The following is a 23,111-nucleotide window of genomic DNA, read 5'->3' on the forward strand; positions in this document are numbered from 1 at the left end:
TCCTGTGATTGCCATTTTTTCGTTTTTTCCCCATTTCTTTCAAAATTACTACGTACTAAGGAACTATCACAGAGTAATGATTCATTTAGATGTTTATTTGTCGGAAAATGTGCCTTGATGGTTTGCCTAGCACGTGGCTGAATTTTTTTTTTCTGAAATGCCATATATTAGAATGTTAGCCATTTTTCCGCGAGTGCCCCTTTTTATTTGTTTTGCATTTTTTTGCTTAGTCATGTTACCGTAAGGAATTGGCAAGTAGTGTCGCAAAACTTATATTTTTATAGTGTTGGAAAGTGTTTCTAGATGATCAGGCTACCCATGCCTATCTTTTTTTTAGCCAGATATGGCGTATATATAGGTATGTGTTTGATTTTCCGGTGATTGCCATTTTTTCGTTTTTTCCCAATTCTTTCAAAATTACTACGTACTAAGGAACTATCACAGAGTAATGATTCCTCTAGATGTTTATTTGTCGGAAAATTTTGTTTACTTCTTTTTTGATTGAATATCATCAAATTTTTTTAGCTAAAATATTATATTGTTTTACATTTTTTTTTTTTCGATTTTATTTCCCTTCAAAAAAAATTTTTTGGATCAGAATTTTAATTTTATAGTCGTAAAATAATCGACAATTATCCAGCAACCCACCATACAATTTTTATGCATATCCAATAATAATTAGATTAGTAAATAACACCTTGAAATTGACATACCCTTCCTACATTTCAAGTGGCAGATTAGGGAGTCTGAGTCAGTGTGGTTGGCGGCCATTTTGTGGACATATCCGAAGCGTAAGTTGTCCTATCTATATATATTCTTGTTCCCTATAGAATTTGTGATATTTTGGTATATTTTTACCTGCATAAATATCATATTATATATTAAATATATGTATTTTTTTACGAAATTTCTAAGTACTCAAAAAATTACCTTTAGATATGGCCCCTGATATAGATGTAATTTACAAAATAATGAAGATTTTTTTTACATATTTATATTTTAGGATAACATATGTTTATTCCCTAAAAAAATTAGCCACTTCCTATTTCATTTGGGTACCCAAAAAAATTCATGAAATTTGGACAAATTTTTTTGGCCAAAAAAAGTTACCCTTTTTTTCTCATTTCAGATCTTCACCTCCATGGGTCTGACTTCATCCAAAATACATCAAGATGTGTCCTAAACATTCAAGAATCAATTCCTAAAAGGATTTGTGTATATATGTATAAACTTTTTTTTTATGAATTTTTATGTCAGGTCTTTTTTTTTTCTACTTAATTTTTTAAAATATTTATAATAAATAGTTTTTCTGCAGATGAGTAGTATTTATCTTTACAGTTGTTTTAAGCATTCATTGAAGTTTTTTTTGGCAAAAGAAAAAAGGAGGTTACTGCAAAAACTGATTTTTCAAGAATTTTTTTTGGCGTCGGGGTCGTTCCCGTCCGAGTATACCCTTAAAGGGGTGTCCGAGGAGCGTACCTATCCAGGGTTAAGTAAGTTTACAAACTGACCATGGTCCAAGTTTATCGGCTGTCAATGCATTAAGCCTTCCATGTGGCATTAAAGGACAAGGGCGAAGTATTCCATTGCTTGGACTAACCAGGACTAGCCGGCATGTGCCTGGAGATCAGAGAGGCCATCAGCAAAGACAGGCCTAGTGATAGGTGTCAGAAGGCCGACTTGGTTTAGTGTGTGGCCATGGCTCTAATTGTCTCAGATGTAGTGTTAAAGGAAAAGGGAGTAGTTTTTAAATCTGAAAAGCCTTTCTTTTGCCCAAACATATACATGTCTGTAATAACACGGGAAATGCACCCTTTAGTCTTACTCGGTCTAAAAATTGGACAGATGTGAAGCCCCCCGGACATGGTTCTATAATTTCCATTTAAAAATATTTGGGGTGTTAATAAACAAGGGAATTGAAAATTATTTATTGCTGCAAAAATTACTGGTATATTTCAAATCTACAATTTATTGCAGACCATGTAACTGAAAAACATCTGCCTCTTCCTAGGAGAGGGGGAGGGTTTTGGAGGCTAATTTGAAGGAGGGAGGGTACGAAGGCATGGCGGGGGCATTTTCTTAATTGTTTTCTCTAAATGTCTTCAAGTTGGCACTTCTACTTAATAGCTTGTTCTATTCAAAGATAAGATTAATGGAAATAAAAAAGATCTTGATAAATATGTCGGTAAAATACGAAAACTTAAATCTTGTGATAAATATTTTACAAAATTATAAAAGCCTAAATATTGATTAACATTTAGAAAATCAAAATAAATGATCAGTATCAAGTGCTTCAACAATATAACCCTCATACCTATCACTACAGAATTAAACCATATATAACTTGACAAGATATATTATGGAGTACATCTTGCATTGCTGTAGCAACCCTAATGCTAATAGTTATCATCTGTAACTACCACCGGGGCCTTTAAATTCACCCAAATAGCATAAAAATACATGAAAATTACTTTACACAGACAAATCTGATAATGCAGATGTCTATGAGGATTAAATTCTTAGACGACATAAAATTTACATTTTTCCTTAACATTACAGTGTGTGTATGCAAGAAATAAGCTGAAGGTCCTAGACAATATACAACAAATTTCATAGCAATAGTAAGTTTGATATACTTAGCTGGAAGGACTCTGTACAAATCAAGAAATATACTTTCAATCAAATTTAATTTGATAAGATTAGTTTCTCCATATATTTCTTCTTTCGAAACCAACATCTAAACAAAAGAGAGAGGGTGAAAGAGATAAAGGAAGACTACAATTAAAACTCAAAAGAGTAGAGCAAAGAGAACGTTCCATTCATCAAAAGCAAAATAAATAAAAAATTCCCAGACTTCCACCAATATCATTTCATTCCAATATTCACTTTACCTTCATAGGAGATCTTTGCCTTTCTCAACCCTTCTACCCCCAAGGCTATTTGGAACTTTCCCACCCTTAACCCCCAGGCGTTTTCCATTTTCAAACACGTTTTGCAATATATTTTTTTTTTAGATCGCGCTGACAGCCTTAATTTTTGTCATAGAGAGGTCAGGTTGGTCTCATTATTTTGGAAAATGCACAAAGTTTCTCATACAGTTATCAAAAATATGCACAAAAAAAAAAAAATGCAAATAGCAGCTTTTTGCAACAACGTACTAGTACGTCCATGGGGGTTAAGGGATGAGTTTTGTGAAACGTACCAGTACGTCCTTTGGGGGTAGAAGGGTTAACAATTCCTGTTCTAAGACTAAAAAAACAAAAAGAGGAAGTTGGTGAGAAAATAAAAATAACAACTACACAAGAAAAAAACCCAACAAGGATGTACTACACAGAACAAAACGTTAGGTACTCACTCCAATGGCACGTAACCATTCCTTCTCTGTTAGGCTATCAGAGTAATCAATCTCCTTCTTTGATCGAGCTCGACGATCACCAAGCTCCTCTGGTTCTTCTTCTTCTACCTCTTCCTGTGATAATAGTTTATGAATAAATTAAGCATTCAAATATTTTACTCAAACTGATACAAGCAACACCATCAAGGCTACAAAATTTGTTATCTAGGTGACATGATCAATATGATTAATATTTCTCTTCTATCATCTTCAAAGCAAATTGCAAGGAAAATCCAATTAACTTTCCAAATACAATTTAAAGGGACCAGAAAAATATTTTTTGCTGGGCCTTCATATCTAAATCATTAGTCAATCAATACAACAGACAGAAACAATAAATTAATTTTCAAATTCATAAATTAATTTAAAAACTCCAAACATACATAATTCTCATCATCCTTAATACCATTAGAAAGTGAGACTACTTACAGAATCTTCCTCTTTCAACATCCACTCTGGCAATTCATCTTCTGCCATCAGACGTGTTCTGGTTTCAGTGGACTTTCTGTCTTGATCAACTTTCTGGAAGATATCAAATTCATCTTCTCCTCGAGCAATCATTTGGTTGATAGTCTCATCATCTGGGGCTTCATCCTCTTCCTCCAAATCAAAAGAATAATGTAGATAAAAATTTATTTCTAAACGATTAACAGAACTTTCTTCTTCCATAACATAAAAATTCTTTGAGAACTAGAACATCTATGAAATTTAAAAAAAAAAATCATATTGACATCTCTTAATAAAGTCTTAAACAACATGCTTTAATGTATAACTTGTTAATTGTATGAATAAAACAAATGGTTAAAGTTATTTGTATTTTTCTTAATTTTATAAACCCGAGTTCTCTAATATGAGTATGCCTTTAGAAAAGCTTGATACGACTGTTAAACTTTTAACAAGGTGGCAGTAGTTACTGCTGGGGGCCAAAGATGCCCCGCTTACCCAACAGGCCACTGATCTCTCAATTCAACCTTCAACCTGGGACTTGAGGGGTGATCATGTCAGGATGTGAAACTTACAGGACTCAAGTTTGTATATTTAGGAAAAATAAAGTACTGAGATGAGATGTTGAATGAAGGGGTCGTGACTGTACTTGAATGGTTGGTGAGATTGTTTAATATGTGTTTTGTGTTGTCAATGGTACCAGTAGATTGGGCTTGTGCATGTATTGTACCACTATATAAGGGTAAGGGAGATGTGCATGAGTTTTGTAATTCAAGGGGTATTAGTTTGTTGAGTGTGGTGGGAAAAGTGTATGGTAAACTACTGATTAATAGGATTAACGATAAAAGAGAATGCAATCTTAGAAGTACAGGGTGGTTTTAGAAGAGGTAGGGGTTGTATGAATCAGATTTTTACAGTTAGGCAGATATGCGAGAAATATTTAGCATAAGGTAAGAAGGTGTATGTTGCGTTTATGGATCTGGAGAAAGCGTATGATAGAGTTGATAGGGAAGCAATGTGGAATGTGATGAGGTTATATGGAGTTGGTGGAAGGTTGTTGCAAGCAGTGAAAAGTTTCTACAAAGGTAGTAAGGCATGTGTTAGGATAGGAAATGAAGTGAGCGACTGGTTTCCGGTGAGAGTGGGGATGAGACAGGGATGTGTGATGTCGCCGTGGTTGTTTAACTTGTATGTTGATGAAGTGGTGAGAGAGGTGAATGCTCGAATGCTTGGACGAGGATTGAAACTGGTAGACGAGAATGACCATGAATGGGAGGTAAATCAGTTGTTGTTTGCGGATGATACTGTACTGGTTGCACACGCGGAAGAGAAGCTTGGCCGATTAGTGACAGAATTTGGAAGGGTGTGTGAAAGAAGGAAGTTGAGAGTTAATGTGGGTAAGAGTGAGGTTTTGAGATGTACGAGAAGGGAGGGTGGTACGACATTGAATGTCATATTGAATGGAGAGTTACTTGAGGAGGTGGATCAGTTTAAGTACTTGGGGTCTGTTGTTGCAGCAAATGGTGGAGTAGAAGCAGATGTACGTCAGGGAGTGAATGAAGGATGCAAAGTGTTGGGGGCAATTAAGGGAGTAGTAAAAAATAGAGGGTTGGGCATGAATATAAAGAGAGTTCTGTATTAGAAAGTGATTGTACTAACTGTGATGTATGGATCGGAGTTGTGGGGAATGAAAGTGACGGAGAGACAGAAATTGAATGTGTTTGATATGAAATGTCTAAGGAGTATGGCTGGTGTATCTCGAGTAGGTAGGGTTAGGAACAAAGTAGTGAGGGTGAGAACGGGTGTAAGAAATGAGTTAGCAGCTAGAGTGGATATGAATGTGTTGAAGTGGTTAGGCAAAGTTGAGAGAAAGGAAAATGGCTGTCTGCTAAAGAACGTAATGAATGCAAGAGTTGATGGGAGAAGTACAAGAGGAAGGCCAAGGTTTGGGTGGATGGATGGAGTGAAGGAAGCTCTGGGTGATAGGAGGATAGCTGTGAGAGAGGCGAGAGCGCGTGCTAGAAATAGGAATGAATGGCGAGCGATTGTGACGCAGTTCCGGTAGGCTCTGCTTCTTCCTCCGGTGCCTTGGAAAACCGCGGAGGTAGAAGCAGTTGGGGATTCAGCGTTATGAAGCTTCATCTGTGGTGGATAACGGGGGAGGGTGGGCTGTGGCACCCCTAGCAGTACCAGCCGAACTCGGTTGAGTCCCTTGTCAGGCTGGGAGGAACGTAGAGAGGAGAGGTCCCCTTTTCTGTTTCATTTGTTTGATGTCGGCTACCCCCCAAAATTTGGGGAAGTGCCTTGGTGTATGTATGTATGTACAAAGTACTTTAAAAATTTGTGATTTGTTCCTACATGAATCAAACCCTCACATTTCAATATGAGACTTATTCTTAGGAGGAAGGAGGTCACTACTGTATGATAAAACTGGTTGGTTTACTATCGCTGGAAATGTCTAAGGACTTTGGTCCTGCACAGGAGCAAAGTCACAACTCCTGTCAACTTCCTAACCACCTGGCCATGCAGAAGTGATACTTGTTAGGCTAGGCCACTACCAGGAACTGATAAAACAGTCAAGGAAAACCTATGTCTGAGTGGAATAAATGTGGTCACAATGTATGGTCATTATGAACAATGGGTTACATACAACTGACCATCCTCCCCCTTGTCTGGGAGGATGGAGAAGTCATTTAAAAAACAAGGCTAACTTGTAAGAAATGTTGCTCAATCATGTGGCTCCCATACATCTAGTGACCAATGCAGCAAGTAATGGAGTGACTGCTGCAACCTAAAAGAAGGGTAAGAAAGACTAGGTAGGTCAGTCAATATGCCTCTCACTCCAGACTTATATCACGACAGCAATATTAGACAAGATATCATTTGTACTATGAAGAAGCTAGGTTTGCTACGCAATCTCTTAAGCAACTACCATCAGGCCAGGGATATTGGCCTCCAGGAGCCTGGGTGTTTATTTCTGTAATTAATGGGAAAAGATGGTTCTGTTGCTAGCTAACTTTTGGATTCATGAATTATACACCCAACAGGCTACTTTACCCTGTTGGAGTCCTTGGGCTTATAGCGTCCTGCTTTTCGGACTAGGGGTGTAGCTTAGCTAATTGTAATAATAATAATAGTGGAGTCTTATCAGATGAATTTCCAGTGAATAGCAGATTACTCCAAGAGAAGGAGTTGTCACCTATGTTGTTTATCCTCCTCATGGATTTTGTAATGTGTAGAACAGTTGGATATGGTAGATAAGGATTCGACTGTATTGGTAAAAGGAAATTAGCTGACCTATAGCATGCTGATGATCCTGTCGTTATCAGCAGAACACCACAGGATTTGCAATACTTGCAAATCAGAATGCATGAAATATCACAAGTGATTAGACTAAAAATAAATAGAAGATAGACAGAGATGATGAGAATGGAATATGCAATGGAAGATGGAATATCACTAGGAGAAAGGATTAATGAGGTAGAATCATTTAAGTATTTGGGAACTATGATCTCTAATATGATATTTTCATTATAAAATAAATTTTTGAATATACTTACCCGGTGAATATATAAATAGCTGACGTCTCCGACGGCCCGACAGATTCCAAAAACTCGCGAGCGATCGCCATGAAGGTTGCGGGTGTGCCCACCAGCACCGACTATCGGCCAGATACCGCATATACTTCTCAACCACTCCAGTTCTTCTCAGTCCGCTGGGTCTCTATCGGGGAGGAAGGGAGGGCCTTTAATATTATATATTCACCGGGTAAGTATATTCAAAAATTTATTTTATAATGAAAATATCATTTTTAAATATTAAACTTAGTCGGTGAATATATAAATAGCTGATTCAAACCCATGGTGGTGGGTAGAGACCAGTATTAATACAATAAAGGCGTATATGCTCAAGAGTTTTTGACAAATATTTCATAAAAAACCAACTTAAGTATACAGTGATACCTCGGTAGTCGAACGACTCTATACTCGAACAATTCGGAGTTCGACCAAAATTTTCGAGAAATTTTTGCTGCGGTGCTCGACCAAAAATTCGGTACTCGACCAGCCGAACACGTGACGACCGCATGGGCTTTGTGATGATCGCGCCATCTCGGCCACTCTCGCTTGTTCGGGAAGCATCAGTTCTCTCGAGAGCGTCACTCAGACAACGCGCGATCAGCATTCGTTGTGATTTAGTGATTTTCAGTGCTTTTAATTGCTTTTTTAGCTTTCATAATGAGTCCCAAGAAAGTAATGAGTGTTAAGGGGAAGGAGAAGAGGAAAACAGTGCGAACAACGATCGAGTTGAAGAAGGAAATTATAGCGAAATATGAGAATGGTGTACGAGTGTCCGATTTAGCGGTAGAATACGGAATGGCGAAGTCGACCATTTCTACGTTTTTAAAGCATAAAGAAATGATTAAGAAGGCGAATGTTGCAACGGGAGTTACGGCGGTAACTAAGCAAAGGCCACAAGTGATTGAGGAGATGGAAAAGTTGCTTTTAATATTTATTAAAGAAAAACAGTTGGCCGGGGAAAGTGTTAGTGAAGCGTTCATTTGTGAAAAAGCGTTGCATATCTATGAAGAATTAGTGAAGAAAAGTCCGAGTACCAGTGAAAGTGATTCATTTACATTTAAAGCGAGCAGGGGTTGGTTTGAAAAGTTTCGTAATAGAACAGGTATTCATCGTGTTACTAGGCATGGGGAGGCAGCTAGTTCGGATCAAATTGCAGCCGATAAATACGTGGGGGAATTCGATCGGTACATAAATGAACAAAATTTGATCGCACAACAAGTCTTTAATTGTGATGAGACTGGGTTATTTTGGAAGAAAATGCCAGCCAATACGTACATTACCAAGGACGAGACGAAGATGCCAGGTCACAAGCCAATGAAAGATAGGCTAACATTGTTGCTGTGTGCAAATGCAAGTGGCGATTGCAAGATCAAACCCTTGTTAGTGTACCACTCGGACAACCCCCGGGTGTTCAAACGAAATAATATTTGTAAAAGTGCACTACCAGTTATGTGGCGCTCGAACACTAAATCTTGGGTCACAAGACAATTCTTTACTGAGTGGATAAACGAAGTGTTTGCCCCCCAGGTTAAGGCTTACCTCATTGAAAAGAGCTTGCCAATGAAATGTCTTCTGGTTATGGACAATGCTCCTGCACATCCTCCAGGTCTCGAGGATGACTTGAAAGAAGAATACAGCTTTATCAAAATCAAATTCTTGCCCCCCAATACTACTCCCATACTCCAGCCCATGGACCAACAGGTCATTTCAAACTTCAAAAAACTCTATACCAAGGCCCTTTTCAGAAAGTGTTTTGAAGTGACCAGTGACACGAAGTTGACCCTAAAGGAATTCTGGAAGGAACACTTCAGCATCCTCAACTCTGTTAACATGATTGACCAAGCTTGGCGAGGTGTGACCTATAGGACATTGAACTCTGCCTGGCGTAAGCTGTGGCCATCATGTGTCACAGAGAGGGAGTTTGAAGGTTTCCAACCAGAGGCGGGTCCAAGCACTGCTACCCCTGTAATTTCTGATGACACTGATGTCGTTGAGGAAATTGTTGTCATGGGCAGGAGTTTGGGGCTTGAGGTCGACAAGGATGATATTGATGAGCTTGTAGAAAGCCATTCTACCGAGTTGACTGTGGAGGAATTGTTGCACCTGCAACAACAACAGCAGCAGGATCTGATTGTGGAGCAGGAATCTTCAGAAGAGGATGAGGTAAGGGAGGATGTTCCAAGTTCTCTCATCAATGAAATTTGTTCCAAGTGGGCAGATGTGCAGGCTTTTGCTGAAAAATACCACCCAGAAATTGCAGTAGCAAACCGGGCAGTGCATATGTTTAATGATAGTGTCATGTATCATTTTCGAAGAATACTGCAGAGGAGGAAGAAACAATTAACAATAGACCAGTTTTTCACAAAAGAAAAGAAAGCTGCTACATCAAAGCCTGTTTCTCCTCCAAAGAAGAGACAAAGAAGAGAAGAAACCCCTGAAATAGATCTGCCCACCCTTTCATTGGAGAGAGAAACAACTCCTGAAGGAGAACTACCCCGCCACATCATGGAAGGGGACTCTCCTTCCAAGCAGTAACCTCCCCCTTCCATCCTCTCCACATCCATCCCTGTATGCCATCGAACCGCTGCTCAAAGGTATGTTCACTACAGTACAGAAAATGGTTTAAAATTGTTTTATTTTAGTACAGTAAATGGTTTAAAATTGTTTTATAGGATTTTCTGACCAATTTCATACACATTTAGATAATTATTGTTGTTTAGGTACACGTTTTATTAATATTTTGGGCCTGTTCGAGTGCTTGGGAACGGAATAGAATATATACCATTATTTCTTATGGGGAAAAAAAATTCGGTACTCGAACAAATCAGAGGTCGAACACGGATCTCGAACGGATTATGGTCGAGTACCGAGGTATCACTGTAGGTACCTGGTAAGGAAGCTGACTTTGATGATTACTCTGCCTCATTAGTCCGCTTTCCTCACGAAGCCCAGCCATCCTCTCAGGATGCTGAAAGACTCCCAGGAGCTGTTATATCCAGGGCGAACACCCCTATAACAGGACCTCATCAAAACCCTTAATCTGGGCGCTCTCAAGAAACAACATTTGACCACCCGCCAAACCAAAAAGATTGCGAAAGACTTCCTAGTCTTCCGTACAACCCAAGACAAGATTAAAAACATTTCAAGAGAAGATTAAAAGGATATTGGGATTAAGGGAATGTAGTGGTAGAACCCTCACCCACTACTGCACTCGCTGCAACGAATGGACCCAGTGTGTAGCAGTCCTCATAAAGAGTCTGGACGTCTTTTAAGTAAAATGAAGCGAACACTGACTTGCTCCTCCAAAAGGTCGCGTCCATAATACTTCGAAGGGATCTATTTTGCTTAAAAGCCACCGAAGTCGCTATTGCTCTCACTTCGTGAGTCTTGACTTTAAGCAAACTACGATCCTTCTCACTTAAATGAGAATGTGCCTCCCGGATTAAAAGTCTAACAAAGTAAGATAATGCATTCTTAGACATGGGCAATGAGGGCTTCTTAACGGAGCACCAAAAAGCCTCAAAACAACCTCGTATTGGTTTAGTTCTAGACAAGTAAAACTTAAGAGCTCTAACGGGGCACAGCACTCTTTCAACTTCATTACCTACGATCTCTGAAAGACTAGGTATTTCAAAAGATTTAGGCCAAGGACGAGACGGAAGTTCGTTCTTGGCCAAAAAACCAAGTTGAAGAGAACATATAGCTTTATTTGTCGAGAAGCCGATGTTCTTACTAAAAGCATGGATCTCACTGACCCTTTTAGCCGAAGCCAAGCTCACCAAAAAAAATGTCTTGAGGGAAAGATCCTTCAGGGAGGCTGAATTTAAAGGCTCAAACCTGTCTGACATTAGGAACTGTAGGACCACGTCTAAGTTCCAAGCAGGAGTTGAAATACGACGCTCTTTAGAGGTCTCGAAAGACTTAAGGAGGTCTTGGAGATCTTTGTTATTTGAAAGATCCAAGCCTCTATGTCTGAAAACAGAAGCCAACATGCTTCTGTAGCCTTTAATGGTGGAAGCAGAGAGGGAGCGACCGTTTCTCAGATACAGGAGAAAATCCGCAATCTGCGTTACAGAGGTACTGGAGGAGGAAATAGAGGAGGACTTGCACCAATCTCTAAATACCTCCCACTTCGACTGGTAGACCTTGATTGTAGAAGATCTCCTAGCCCTCGCGATCGCTCTGGCTGCCTCCTTCGAAAATCCTCGAGCTCTTGAGAGTCTTTCGATAGTCTGAAGGCAGTCAGACGAAGCGCGGGGAGGCTTTGATGAAGTCTCTTTACGTGAGGCTGCCGTAAGAGATCCATCCGTAAAGGCAGACTCCTTGGAACGTCTACCAGCCATAGAAGTACCTCTGTGAACCACTCTCTCGCGGGCCAGAGGGGAGCAACCAACGTCAACCTTGTCCCTTCGTGAGAGGCGAACTTCTGCAACACCTTGTTGAGGATCTTGAACGGTGGAAATGCGTAAGCGTCCAGGTGAGACCAGTCCAACAGAAAGGCATCTATGTGGGCTGCCTCTGGATCTGGGACTGGAGAGCAATAAGTCGGGAGCCTTTTGGTCAGCGAGGTCGCAAAGAGATTGATGGTGGGTTGACCCAAAGTCATCCAAAGACTCTTGCACACATCCTTGTGGAGGGTCCACTCTGTAGGGATCACCTGACCTCTCCGACTGAGACAGTCCGCCAAGACGTTCAACTTCCCTTGGACGAACCTCGTCAACAGTGAGATGCTTCGATCTTTTGACCAGATGAGGAGGTCCCTTGCGATGACGAAAAGAGAGTGGGAGTGAGTGCCTCCTTGCTTGGAGATGTAAGCCAAGGCCGTGGTATTGTCCACATTCACTTCTACCACCTTGTTTCGAAGTAGACTCTCGAAACTCGTCAGTGCTAAATGGACTGCCCACAGCTCCTTGCAGTTGATGTGAAGGGTCCTCTGGTCTGCCGTCCAAAGACCCGAGCATTCCAGAATGTCCAGAGTCGCCCCCCAACCCAAATCCGACGCGTCTGAAAATAACACATGGTTTGGGTTCTTGACTGCCAGAGACAGACCTTCTCGAAGTCTTATATTGCTGTCCCACCAGTTCAGGCAAGTCTTGACTGGCTCGGAGATCGGGATCGAGACCGCCTCCAAAGTTTTCTCCTTGTTCCAATGGGAGTCTAAATGGAACTGGAGAGGGCGTAGGTGAAGTCTCCCTAGAGAGATAAACTGTTCCAGGGATGAAAGCGTCCCTAGGAGGCTCATCCAGCTTCTCACAGAGCAATGGTCTTTCTCTAGCATGAGACGGACTTTGAGCAAAGCTTGCTCTATCCTGTTGGCAGACGGAAAAGCCCGAAAAGCTAGACTCTGTATCTCCATCCCCAAATAGAGAATCGTTTGGGAGGGAGTCAGCTGAGACTTCTCTATGTTCACCAATAGGCCCAACTCCTTTGCAAGATCCAACGTCCACTGTAGGTCCTGCAGACAGCGATGACGGGACGACGCTCTGAGTAACCAGTCGTCCAGGTACAGGGAGGCTCTGATCCCCGACAAATGTAGGAATTTTGCTACATTTCTCATGAGCCTCGTAAAAACAAGAGGAGCAGGGCTGAGGCCGAAGCACAGTGCTCGGAATTGGTACACCACATTCCTGTATACAAACCTTAGATACGGCTGAGAATCTGGGTGTATAGGAATGTGGAAGTACGCATCCTGCAAGTCGAGAGAGACCATCCAGTCTCCCTCTCTGACTGCTGCTAGAAAGGATTTGGTGGTCTCCATCATAAACTTTGTTTTGACAACAAACACGTTGAGAGCACTGACATCCAGCACCGGCCTCCAACCTCCTGTATGCTTTGGAACTAGGAAGAGACGGTTGTAAAACCCCGGTGATTGAAGGTCCGAGACTTTCACCACCGCCCCCTTCTCTAGCAACTGAGACACCTGCAGATGCAATGCCTGTCTCTTCGACTCCTCTCGATACCTGGGAGAGAGGTCTATCGGATCTTTTACTAGAGGGGGTCTTCGTACAAAAGGTATTTTGTAACCCTCCTTTAGCAACAAAACAGACTCCCGGTCTGCACCCCTCTTCTCCCAGGCCTGCCAGAAGTTGGTCAATCTGGCCCCTACTGCTGTCTGAGGACGTGGGCCGTCATACTCTGCCACGGGAGGACTTAGATCCTCTCCTCTTACCTCTCTTACTATCGGCACGAGAGCCTCCCTTACTGGGAGCTCTGCCACGAAAGGGCGGGATAAACCTTGTCGCTGGAGTATCAAATTTAGGTCTGACGACATAGGAGGACGAAGGTACAGACTTACACGCAGACGTGGCCATCAAATCATGAGTATCCTTCTGCACTAGAGACGCTGCGATATCCTTCATCAACTGCTGCGGGAACAGGGCAGAAGACAAAAGCGCAAAGAGTAGCTCTGACCTTTGACAAGGAGTGACACCTGCAGACAGGAAAGAACAAAGAGTCTCCCTCTTCTTAAGAACTCCTGCCGTAAAAGTAGCAGCGAGTTCATTAGAGCCCTCTCGGATAGCCTTGTCCATGCAGGACATAATTTGCACAGAGACATCACAGTCTGCTGAGGAGATCTTCCTGCTCAAGGCTCCCAGCGACCAATCCAAAAAGTTGAAAACTTCAAAGGCCCGATAAACTCTAGGTCTGAAGAGGACCAGCAAACCTTCGAGCGTCTCATGGCCAGACGACGAGGAGAGTCTACGAGGCTTGAGAAGTCTCCCTGGGCAGAGGCAGGTACTCCCAAGCCGAGAACTTCTCCCGTGTCATACCAGACGCTCGCGCGAGAAGCCAGTTTAAAAGGGGGAAAAGCAAAAGCTGACTTCCCCAAACTCCTCCTGGTCATTAACCAGTCGCCTAATAAACGCAAAGCTCTGTTAGAAGAGCGAGAGAGCACTAACTTTGTGAACGACGGAGTCGAAGCAGCTAGGCCCAGCGTGAACTCTGATGGTGGCGAACGAGGAGCAGCAGACACAAAATGATCAGGAAAAAGTTCCTTAAAAATAAGCATGATCTTTTTAAAATCAAGAGAGGGCTGAGCAACTTTAGGCTCCTCTCCATCCGAAAAAGTCCCCAAAGGAATATCAGTTGGAAGGGGATCAACGACTTCCTCATCCGACGGAACTTCATCCGACAACTGCCAAGTCTCGCGATACGGAGAGACATGCCGAGGAGGCAACGCTTGACAGGCTATGTCAACATGCGACGGAGCAGCAGCAACAGCTGAGGAAACGACGTCACGCCGCGGCTGCAAAGACTGAAAGTCTTGTGATTGACAAACAACAACAGCCTGAGTTGATTGCCGTTCGACATCACGTCGAGACTGCATTGACTGCAGGGTCTGAGCAGGAAAAACAACCTCTGACTGCGGTGACAGACGTTCAACGTCACGTCGGGGCAACGGAGTCGGTCGACGAACGTCAGTGCGGGGCTGCGGTGACAGCTGCTGAACGTCAGCACGAGACTGCGGCAAAGGGGGTTCCACGTCACGGGACTGACGTGAATGACGAGGAACACGATCAGAATCGCGTTTAAAAGCACTAGAAACGTTAGCGCTAACATCATAAGGACGAGAAAACACTCGTTTAGGCGGCTGAAGGCCAGAGTCACGCTTATCGTACTGGCGAACCGCAAGCAAAGGATCATTGCGAACCTGTTCATGCTCGTAATCTTCCATTAAGGAGGAAAGTTTAGACTGCACGTCCCGTAGGACAACCCACTTCGGGTCAACGGGAGTCGGAACGGGCCTGACGTCGGTAACGTCTGTGCATGCAAATCATCGCACCTACCGAGACCCTCGGACTCCGTGTTACGTTTTCGCTTAACAGGCGAACAGCCATCCGATGACTGCAAGTGGTCAGAGCTGCCCCAATGGCTACAGCCAGGACGCTGGACCTGTCCTGAAGGGACTGAATTGCGCTTTAAGGGTCTAGAAACCTTACGCCAAGGTTTCTTATGCGTCAAGTCGTCGGAAGACGACGAGAACTTAGTCTCCCCCGTCTTATGGTAAGGACGTTCTTGATGAGAAACGTCTGATACCAAAGAGGGAACGTCTGTACGTCGGTTTACACCTCTCGCTCCCTTAAGTCCTACGACATTCCTTCTCCCTGGTGCAGGGGAGCCTGAAAGAGGTCTCGGACTAGGGGAGCGACAAGCACGAACAGACGAACCCTCGGTCGCAACACTAAACACATTTTGCGAACTTTCCACTTTACCACTTTGATTTTCTACTTTACCACTCTGACACTTTAACAACTTAACATCGGACATAAGCTGGTTCCTGTCCGAGGCTAAGGTTTCAACCTTTTCACCTAATGCTTGAATAGCTAAAAACATATCGCGCATTGAAGGTTCATGAGTGCTAATAGGGGGTTCAGAAACTACCACTACAGGGGAAGGATTAGGTTCAGGGGCATGGGAGGAGGAAAATTCTAAAGATCTAGATGAGCTTCTCCTCACCCTATCTCTTTCGAGCTTACGAGTATACTTTTCATACTCTAACCACTCGAATTCCGACAAAACCACGCACTCCTCACACCGATCTCCTAATCGGCAGGATTTACCCCGGCAATTAGAACAAACAGTATGAGGGTCGATAGAGGCTTTCGGAAGACGTTTGTTACAATCTCTCGCACATTTGCGATATACAGGAGAAGGGTCAGCCATTATGAACAACCAGAGAAAATCCAAAGTAAAGCCAAGTTCATCAACAAAAAACAAAAGCAAAAAAAAATCAAGAGTTTTATTGAAGAAACACACCAACACAGCGAAAGCCAATAAAACAACCAAAACAAAGTACTTCACCAATTCGGTAGAAAACTCGAGGTCTAGAGCGAGCGGAACCAATGTTGTCGGTGACACAGACAGAGAAGAACTGGAGTGGTTGAGAAGTATATGCGGTATCTGGCCGATAGTCGGCGCTGGTGGGCACACCCGCAACCTTCATGGCTATCGCTCGCGAGTTTTTGGAATCTGTCGGGCCGTCGGAGACGTCAGCTATTTATATATTCACCAGCTAAGTTTAATATTTAAAAACAGGGTCTTTAGAATTGGAGTTTAATGAAAGATTGAAAAAAAGCAAATCAGACAGTGGCTAGGTTAAGTAAAATCTGGAAATCAAATCACCCAAAATTACATATAAAAATCAGGCTATATATCAGCTTAGTGAGATCTGTTACAGTATGGACATGAGTCATGGTATGACAATGAAACAATCTCCAGATTTAGTAGATATGAGAACAAAGACCTCCAAAGAATATTGGGATTTAAATGGCAGGACAGGATTAGAAATTGAACTATAAGAGAGATTACTCAAGTGCTATCTGTGGATGAGATCATGGTGAGAGGTAGATGGAGATGGTTAGGCATGCTCTTCGCACTCCCCAAGAGAGATTAGTTCACCAAAATTTTAAATGAGCTCCACATGGCACTAGAAGAGTTGGAAGATACAGGCCTACATGGCTGAAGACTTTAAAGCATGAAGTAGATGATGAATGGAGAGGTATTGAACTAAAAGCTAATGATAGAGACTGGCGAAATCTAATTGAGGTCCTTTGCATCAATAGGCATAGGAGATAATGATGATGACATTAGAAAATTGACTGGAACTATCCTTTCACTGCCTGTCAGCTGTTAAATACCTTATTATCACACTTCAAAAGCCATTTTAACTAATTACACTGGAAATTATTCCTAAATAAAAGAAAAAATTGTGTATTCTCATTAAAACAAATGTTGAGTACAGTATCCTTCTCTTACATATTTAATTTTCTCTTGCTCTTATTTTCTATTTTTGCTCTACTTTCTTTATAGAAAATTATTTATTGTTGTTACTTCAACCGGCGAGTCAACAATACAAAACATCCATTCCACTCGATTATTTTTTGAATAACTGATGGAGTGCCTATGCCTAAAATCAGAACACCATGGTCATCTTTGTCAACACAAATACTTGCCAAACATCAGATAACAACCATGAAGAATGGATTTAAGGATTTGGGCTATATAAGCCAGGGCTGGGGCACAAGAGCAAATTCAGCACATCGTTAATGACCGTAAAATATTTCAGTGGTTAAACTTCAATTTGACATTCATTAACACCCAAATTCTGTCAAAGCAAGGTTAATTTGAAGCACACAAGGAAGGGAAGGGACACATACAAAAAAAAATCACGATTTATACTCACTTCATCTTCCTCATTATCATTCGAAAGGATAGCTTGGAGGAACTGTCTTCGATCTGATCCTGTTGACTTCTGATCGAACATACCAGCCTGGATGACTTTCTCATCCATGTTGAGCTTATAACGTGCAGCAGCTAAAATACGCTCTTCCACTGTATTGACTGTCATCAGTCGTAACACGCGCACCTGAAATCAAGTATAATTAAAAATGCAATAGAACTCATGCATAAAGTGCCAAATCAATTATATAGAGCTCCATAATACTATTCAAAATGAGACATAACTATTATGAAGAAGCTACAATTGATAAAACTCAACCAACCTCATTCTTTTGACCAATACGATGGGCACGATCTTGAGCCTGTAAATCTTGGTGGGGATTCCAATCAGAATCAAAGATGATGACAGTATCTGCAGACTGCAGGTTAAGACCCAAACCACCAGCACGAGTGGAGAGCAAGAACAAGAAATATTCACGGGATGTGTTGAACATACGCAATAATTCGCCTCGATCCTCTGACTTGGTCATACCTGTTGATGAGGAAATTCTAAATAAAATTCTCAATCCATAAGCTTTAGAAATCTAACAATATAAATATGAATCAACCTAACTAACATGATTGATTGATTTTAGGTTTTCTGGCATCCTGACATCAAAAGTCATTGACGCCGTAACCAACTTGAAAAACACAAAACTAAGTTTACTATAATCATAAAGATTAGCATTGACCACCAATTCCTAGTACGGGGTCAAGGATTGCTCTTGAATTCTAAACAAAACACAAGTAGCTTCAAATGCCAGCAGTTAGGGGCTGAAGTGATAGCGCAAAGACCCATTAGTAATCCCTATAGTAACCTTATGAGGTGCACTAACAGTTCTACCCTGCTATGTAGGCATTTGCGTGGTAAGACTTTGGGCTACTATGAGTCTAAAGGGCTATGATTTAATTAACTAAAATACAAAATACAGTTTACCATAACGATCATGCAGGGACTGACAATGTTGTAACCGCACACAATCATTATTAATAACTACTTATATTAAGAAAGAAGGTTTATTACCTGCATAATGCCAACCACAAAAACTTCATAAACAAAAATAATTTATTTTCAAAGTAATGCATTCACCAGAATTGACACGGTCAATGTGTTTTGTTAACAAGGTTCTTGAGGAGTAGTGGTGAATGCTGGCAAGAAACCCTGCCCACTCCAAAGACTCTTCCCTATTGACTTTCAACTTGGGGCTGATTGGTGGTTGAGGTGAGATGCTTTAAACTCAAAGAGACTTGGATTTATACAGCTACAAAAGGTAAAAAGTAATTTCAAAATTAGTTATTTGTTCCTGCATGTATGCAAACATTTTGTCTTTTGAAATAAGGTGACTCCATAATTTGGTATTCATGCCATCATCCTCCCCTTATTAAGAATGGTGCTCAGAAATGCAGTTTACCAGCATCAATGTTAGATCCAATGTATAATGGTACATCCACTTCATCCCCAAGGAATGGGAAGGAAAGAAGATTGATTGATTGATTAGAAGTTTTCTGGCATCCTGACATGAAGAAAAGAAGAAACGAAGAGCAAGTCATTTTACTTTTTGTTTCGGTCGCATATCAAGCATGTTACCACGAACAAGATGCTTTCTATTCATTGTAATTCTGAGCTGGTTACACAACTACATGAGCATCCACCACAGAGATTAGAAGAACAAAAGAGTCCAAGGACTTGTTGGTATACTATCTAAAGTACATGGCGATGAAGATTGTTTGGCAGTTCCAAATACATACATACATATACCAAGGCACTTCCCCCCATTTTGGGGGGTAACCGACATCAAACAAATGAAACAAACAAAGGGGACGTCTCCTCTCTACGTTCCTCCCAGCCTGACAAGGGACTCAACCGAGTTCGGCTGGTACTGCTAGGTGGGCACACCCCACCCTCCCCCGTTATCCACCACAGATGAAGCTTCATAATGCTGAATCCCCTACTGCTGCTACCTCCGTGGTCATCCAATGCTTCTACCGGAACTGCGTCACAACCGCTTGCCATTCATTCCTATTTCTAGCACGCTCTCTTGCCTCTCCCACATCTATCCTCCTATCACCCAGAGCTTCCTTCACTACATCCATCCACTAAAACCTTGGCCTTCCTCTTGTACTTCTCCCATCAACTCTTGCATTCATCACCTTCCTTAGCAGACAGTCATTTTCCATTCTCTCAACATCACTAAACCACCTCAACACATTCATATCCACTCTAGCTGCTAACTCATTTCTTACACCAATTCTCACCCTCATTACTTCGTTCCTAACCCCATCTACTCAAGATACACCAGCCATACTCCTTAGACACTTCATCTCAAATACATTCAATTTCTGTCTCTCCGTCACTTTCATTCCTCACAACTCCGATCCATACATCACAGTTGGTACAATCACTTTCTCATACAGAACTCTCTTTACATTCATGCCCAACCCTCTTTTTTTTACTACTCCCTTAACTGAACCCTACACTTTGCATCCTTCATTCACTCTCTGACGTACATCTGCTTCCACTCCACCATTTGCTGCAACAACAGACCCCAAGTACTTAAACTGATCCACCTCCTCAAGTAACTCTTCCATTCAACATGTCATTCAACCTCGCACCACCTTCCCTTCTCGTACATCTCATAACCTTACTCTTACCCACATTAACTCTCAACTTCCTTCTCTCACACACCCTTCCAAATTCTGTCACTAATTGGCCAAGTTTCTCTTCCGCATCTGCAACCAGTACAGTATCATCCGCAAACAACAACTGATTTACCTCCCATTCATGGTCATTCTCGTCTACCAGTTTTAATCCTCGTCCAAGCACTTGAGCATTCACCTCTCTCACCACTCCATCAACATACAAGTTAAACAACCACGGTGACATCACACATCCCTGTCTCAGTCCCACTCTCACCGGAAACCAATCGCTCACTTCATTTCCTATCCTAACACATGCTTTACTACCTTTGTAGAAACTTTTCACTGCTTGCAACAACCTTCCACCAACTCCATACAACGTCATCACATTCAACATTTATTACAGTGATGGTACCCCTAAAGGTATGACTATCAGAGAAGAGTAATTCTCCTGGCACCTCATCATGGAACACCAACAGGTCTGGATACTATTCGGCATGTGGAGGCCATCTGGGAGCCACAAGGGTCATCCTGAGAACCTACGCTGACAACACTAGTAATCAATCGACAAACCAGAAAGAATGAAGGAAAGGCATACATCTCCAGATTGTTCCAAGGGTTTTAAAAAGCATCCTCTAATGCACACAAAGGCTCTGGAACCGGGGAGCAGATCACCAGGCCCAAGAATATTCAGTTCAGTTGTGTGACAAACTGGTCGATAGCCAGTTACTCCCAAAAAGGGATAAGTCTTTCTGTCACAAGAGGATATAGGAACTTCTTTAATCCTAAAATCTGCAACTGAATCCTGCCCCATCCAGTTCAATAAAATCCTGAAGCAGTGCAAACACCTCTACTAAGGAACTCTCAGACTCTAAGAGTTCACCGACTCCATTGGTGGCAGCTCACGTCCAGTCCAACGACTTAAGGACAGAAGAATCCTGACCTCCTTAATTAGTCGCAAGGGTTAAGAGCTCAGAAACCTGTTCAAGCGATCTATCCTTCCTCCACAAATACAAGCGGTCAGGTCCAATGATGGAGTCGGCAACATAATTGGGGGTACCATGACGGACATAGTCGAGCCCAGCTGCGGCGGACACTGAAGAACAGCAGATCTCTGGCACAAATTAAAGCAGACAGAAGAGGTATACTGTACCTCATGTTTGCAGTTAGGAACAGACCCTGTTCCCATCATCATGAAAATGGGGAAGTGGCCTGTCCCTCACCGACCCACGGCCGATGAAAAGTGCTGTAGACCCCATGGGGCCATGCATCTCCTATTGACCTGGCATGCCAATCAACCGGGCCACAGCCCAGCCAGATTCAGACGCAGTCATTACCATCTCTCAAAACAGAGGCCAGATTGCTAGGACTCCTGAGATACTAATTATTCCAGAGAGAAAAAGTGCCAGAATCAGGAGGAGGAGGAGTGCAGTCTGTTCTTCACCTTAACAGACTTGGTTTACACTAGGTGAAGTGGAGTCGAAATCTGAGCGACCATCGACGATGATGTTCCCTAAGGAGGACAAACCACGAGGGTTCCCACGAAAAGAACAACACTACTGGGGGACAATCACCAAGGGAATGGTAGGCATTTATCACTAGCACAGACACTGGCCATGGAGAAGGTGTTCACAGGTACTGGGGATACTGGTACCATTTTAGACCACACAAACACACCTCTAACTGGCACTCAGGTCACCAGTACTGGAGGATACAAATATCAGCTTTAGTGGCATGGGGTTACCAGCAGAGGAACAAGCACTATAACACTATGGTCATCAATAAGAACACTGAAGGCAAAGTAGCTTTAGTTACCGGCTCCTTCAGAAAAGCTATAAATAACATACCTGAAAGATCTAAACAAAGCCACAATTTCTTTAGTATATTCGTGTTGACAACAGTCTGCACAACAACACAAGAGCTCTTAGTATGCCTCAGATTCAGTGTACTGAGGAAGAATTTCACAAGCCACCAAACCCTGAAAAGCTCACCAAGTAGACCCAAGTTCTCTTGGCTCATGACGTGCACTTCCTGGGGACCAAGCCAGAGGTGTATGTACAGATTCTTCAGTGGCCTGTGATCTTGATGATAAGAGAAGAGGTCTAGAGCTGATTCAGCATAAGTTTGGGTGTTGCCAAGGGTGACCCCAAAGAGTCCTTGGACTTCCAATTCCTTCTGAACGCAAATGCATGCCACTGAACAGGAGACCACGATTTACATTCAGCACACAAAGATGATTACGAACAATGATGCCCTCTACTAACATCAGAGGGCTAACGTTAATCAAACGTCATTTTAGGGGCAAAATATCTGCATTCGTTTGCTCATTCCATGGCATTTACGTACAACCTGCTTTGTCTCCATAATGACATACAAACATTCAAAACTGTTACTCAGATGAAAAAGGATTAATAACATTGCTAAAAGACGCAACAGTACATCCGTACTAGTTGCAGCAAAAGTGAAGCCTTTGACAGGAAAATGAGAGAGGCTGCACTTGCCATTTATTAACTACTTTGTTATCAAATTCAACAGCCATTCCAGTTCTAGTGATGACAATCTATTTTAAAGGGCAAAAAGTTTGTACAGTATAAGCATAGGAACAAAATGGAGTTTTTATGATAAAACAAAGTTTTATGAATACTTACCTGGCAGTTATATATATATAGCTGAGTCTCTGACTGCGGCAGAATTAAATCGAAAATCGCGGCAACCGCCTTGTGGTGGTTGTGTGGTTAGATGGTTAACAACCCTTACAGGGTGGTACTTGGAATCATTCCCATTTTCTGTTCCTCAGATTATCTTTGCCCGACCTGTCTCCTGAGGGGAGGTGGGTGGGC

The 23,111-nt window shown here is 42.0% G+C and overlaps 1 protein-coding gene across 4 annotated transcripts in view; it reads right to left on the minus strand.

Moving 5' to 3' along the window:
- Positions 1-23,111, minus strand: part of brm (ATP-dependent helicase brm) — a 136,364-nt gene that overhangs the window by 24,577 nt on the left and 88,676 nt on the right. For 3 of the 4 annotated variants that reach the window (XM_068395055.1, XM_068395054.1, XM_068395052.1), the window contains exons 16-19: positions 17,919-18,127; positions 17,600-17,782; positions 3,824-3,994; positions 3,356-3,469 (exon numbers count right to left, since the gene is read on the minus strand). In XM_068395055.1, the coding sequence (XP_068251156.1) occupies positions 3,356-3,469; positions 3,824-3,994; positions 17,600-17,782; positions 17,919-18,127 (677 nt within the window). Of the gene's footprint in view, positions 1-3,355; positions 3,470-3,823; positions 3,997-17,598; positions 17,783-17,918; positions 18,128-23,111 lie in introns of all 4 variants that reach the window. The other variant, XM_068395053.1, reaches the window with a different exon arrangement.

Source organism: Palaemon carinicauda, chromosome 20, assembly GCF_036898095.1.
Source record: "Palaemon carinicauda isolate YSFRI2023 chromosome 20, ASM3689809v2, whole genome shotgun sequence".
Taxonomy (NCBI): Eukaryota; Metazoa; Arthropoda; class Malacostraca; order Decapoda; family Palaemonidae; genus Palaemon; species Palaemon carinicauda.